General features: G+C 41.6%; 1 protein-coding gene across 1 annotated transcript; it reads left to right on the forward strand.

The window, feature by feature from the left end:
* The first annotated feature begins 218 nt into the window (after positions 1–218).
* On the forward strand, positions 219–2,154 carry LOC137369930 (sodium/bile acid cotransporter 5-like). Its single transcript, XM_068031677.1, has one exon. It carries the CDS (start codon positions 444–446, stop codon positions 1,713–1,715), a length of 1,272 nt encoding a protein of 423 aa, XP_067887778.1. The 5' UTR covers positions 219–443; the 3' UTR covers positions 1,716–2,154.
* Positions 2,155–3,055: the final 901 nt, after the last annotated feature.

The following is a 3,055-nucleotide window of genomic DNA, read 5'->3' on the forward strand; positions in this document are numbered from 1 at the left end:
TAACCAAATCTGGCAGTATTTTCATTGCAAGTGAAGAACATGCAATTTGATTAATTATGTGACTGTTTCTTTTTACTTTGTCATAATTTAGTCCTGGAAATCAAAGTAATATTTGGAGCCAAAAGGAAACACTGAATAAAAAAAAATACAGCAGCTTATGTCAATCATTGACCAATATTTGAATAGTGATTCATCATTTTGTTAAAACCACTGGAACAGATAAGGAATACTAGCAAAGCTTACTTCACTCCTTTCAGACACTCCAGTAAGTGTTGAATTCTAATAATTCTTTTGAAAAGGAAAATATAGCCGATGCAATGTGAAGATATGGAAATCAGTGACCGGGTTCAGTGAGTCTATCATACTGGGGCCTAAAAAAACCAGGAAAAAAAGTTGTCGAAGCAGAGGATTGCAACATCGTCTGCAGTTAAATTATAACTGGAATGCGGCAGATACTTTATCTTGTTTGGATCTTCTTAGTAACAATGCGGCGATCAAGGAACTCTGCCATGACAATCCAGCGTTTAAATTCTGACAAGGAATTTAAGTTTTTAGAAACGGCAAAAGGTGCATTTATTGCTTCATCTGCTTATTTTAGGAGTGCTTTCAAAGGAGAAGGGCAGAATCCAGAGATTGGGACAATAGTAAATGTGACTCATGGATCAGATCCGGCTACATACAAGATTTATAAAAAACCTGGAAAAGTAGGAGAGAGCCGCCTGGAAGTCAAACAGTTGTACCCATGGGATTCCCTGGAGGGCAGTGACATCCTGGTTGAGCATAAAAATGGCATCAAAATCCAAGTGATTCCAAATATAGCTGAACCAGCACAACATTTCACTGCCACCCCTCTGATGTACCTGCTTATTCCATTGGTTTTATTGAATAAATGTGCTTTTGGTTGTAAAGTTAATTTGGAAACCTTAGTTAATATTTGGAACCAGCCCCATCCTGTTGTTATTGGTGCTGTCGTCCAGTTTGTATTAATGCCACTCTGTGGGTTTCTTTTAACAAGGCTGGTTCAGTTGACTGAACCTTTGTCTCTGGGCTTTATTATTGCTTGCTCTTGTCCTGGTGGAGGTGGCGGCTATCTCTATGCACTATTATTGGAAGGAAATGTAACATTGTCTATTACTATGACATTCACATCTACAGTGTTAGCAGTTTTTCTGATGCCATTATCTTTATCGGTATTCAGTGCCATTTTGGGTATGTCAAGAGATTTATATATTCCATTCTATACAATAGGGTCCACACTCCTTTCCATTGTAGTACCTATGTCACTTGGGATATACTTCAAGCATAAATTTTCTAAGATAGCCAAAATCTTTGAAAGAATAATAAAGCCGTTTAGTATTGTAATAATTACAGGTGGTTTCTATCTTGGTTTAAAAATGGGATCCACGTTCCTACAGAGTGCTGACCCAAAACTGTTTCTCATTGGATTGTTAGTACCAGCATTTGGTCTCTTTACTGGGTACTTCGCTGCCAGCATATACAAACTCCCTTTACCAGTTTGTAAGACCGTGGCAATAGAAAGTGGAGTACAGAACACATTAATAGCTTTGGTGATGTTGCAGTTTTCTTTCTCTCAACCCGAGGCTGATCTAAGCTCCGCTGCTCCTTTTATTGTAGCTTTAAGTGCAGCCTATGAGATGATACTATTGTTAATATTTTACAACTGCAGAAAAAGATGTCAGACCAATAAACTGTGAATTGATATTTCTACTAGGTTGCGTTGTTTTTTGCAGTGCTATTCCTCACAAAGTCAGCCAAACCAATACAAAAGATGGAGGATATTCAAGTGCAAATTATGTCCAGCGCAAATTGAATTTCCGCGATCTTTTGCACTCGTTTAAAAAACATTGGGCTGGAAGCCGGCCTCACACATAAAATTGGGCATCCCCTCAAACCAAACTGATTGTCATTGCAATTTTCCGCGAATTGCGCCCATTTGTGGGCCTTTGAGAAGGCTCTTAAATTTAAGGGGTTTTTTTTAGGCACAGGGACACTAATAGGAATCTTTTAAGAGTTTTCATCTTTGTGTTAAAGAAACTGATTATGCAAATGTAACTAGTAAGTGGTTGTATATGACTTTTTCAGAAGTTATTTTCAGTTATGTAAAATAGGGTTACTTAAAGGTGGTGGACTAAACACTGATTAAAAATGCTGATCTTTTATGATAAAATCATTTTCAGCTATATTAATAAAAGTACACTAGGTTACCAGTCTTAACTGAGTTGTACTCGGCCCTGTGGGACTGGGTCGGCCCGGACCTGCTGGAAGGATACGAGAGTATGCTCCTGGCCGGCAGCATGTCAGAATCCATGAGGAAAGGTATCATCACCCTCATTAACAAGCGGAAGGGGGAGAGGGCAGAAATCAGAAATTGGCGGCCCATCTCACTGCTCAATGTTGACTACAAGATTCTGTCCAAAGTCATAGCCAGTTAAGTCAAGTCTGCTCTGGAGTTGGTGATTCACCCTGATCAGACCTGCACTGTACCCGGCAGGAAGATCTCTGATAGTCTCGCGCTACTCAGGGATACGATCGCCTATGTACGGGACAGGAGGGTGGACACCTGCCTCATCAGCCTGGACCAGGAGAAGGCTTTTGACAGGATATCGCACACCTACATGATGGACGCGCTTTCCAAAATGGGGTTTGGGGAGGGAATCTGCAATTGGATCCAACTGCTCTACACAAACATCAGTAGCGCAGTCTCAATCAATGGGTGGGAATCGGAAAGTTTCCCGATCAAATCTGGAGTCAGACAGGGCTGTCCTCTCTCCCCGGTCTTGTTTGTTTGCTGTATTGAACACTTTGCTGAGTCTATTAGGAAGGATGCGAGCATAAGAGGGGTGACAATCCCAGGCAGTGGAGGCACTCAGGTCAAAACCTCCCTGTACATGGATGACGTCGCCGTCTTCTGCTCGGATCCGCTGTCCGTGCGCAGACTGATGAGCATCTGCGACCAGTTCGAACTGGCCTCGGGAGCCAAAGTTAACCACGGCAAGAGCGAGGCCATGTTCTTTGGGAACTGGGCTGACCGATC

The sequence above is a fragment of the Heterodontus francisci genome, chromosome 5 (assembly GCF_036365525.1).
Source record: "Heterodontus francisci isolate sHetFra1 chromosome 5, sHetFra1.hap1, whole genome shotgun sequence".
NCBI classification, from domain to species: domain Eukaryota; kingdom Metazoa; phylum Chordata; class Chondrichthyes; order Heterodontiformes; family Heterodontidae; genus Heterodontus; species Heterodontus francisci.

What these genes read in the sequence shown, in the direction of transcription:
- LOC137369930 (XM_068031677.1), top strand. Translation starts at nt 444, where the DNA reads ATGCGGCAGATACTTTATCTTGTTTGGATCTTCTTAGTAACAATGCGG.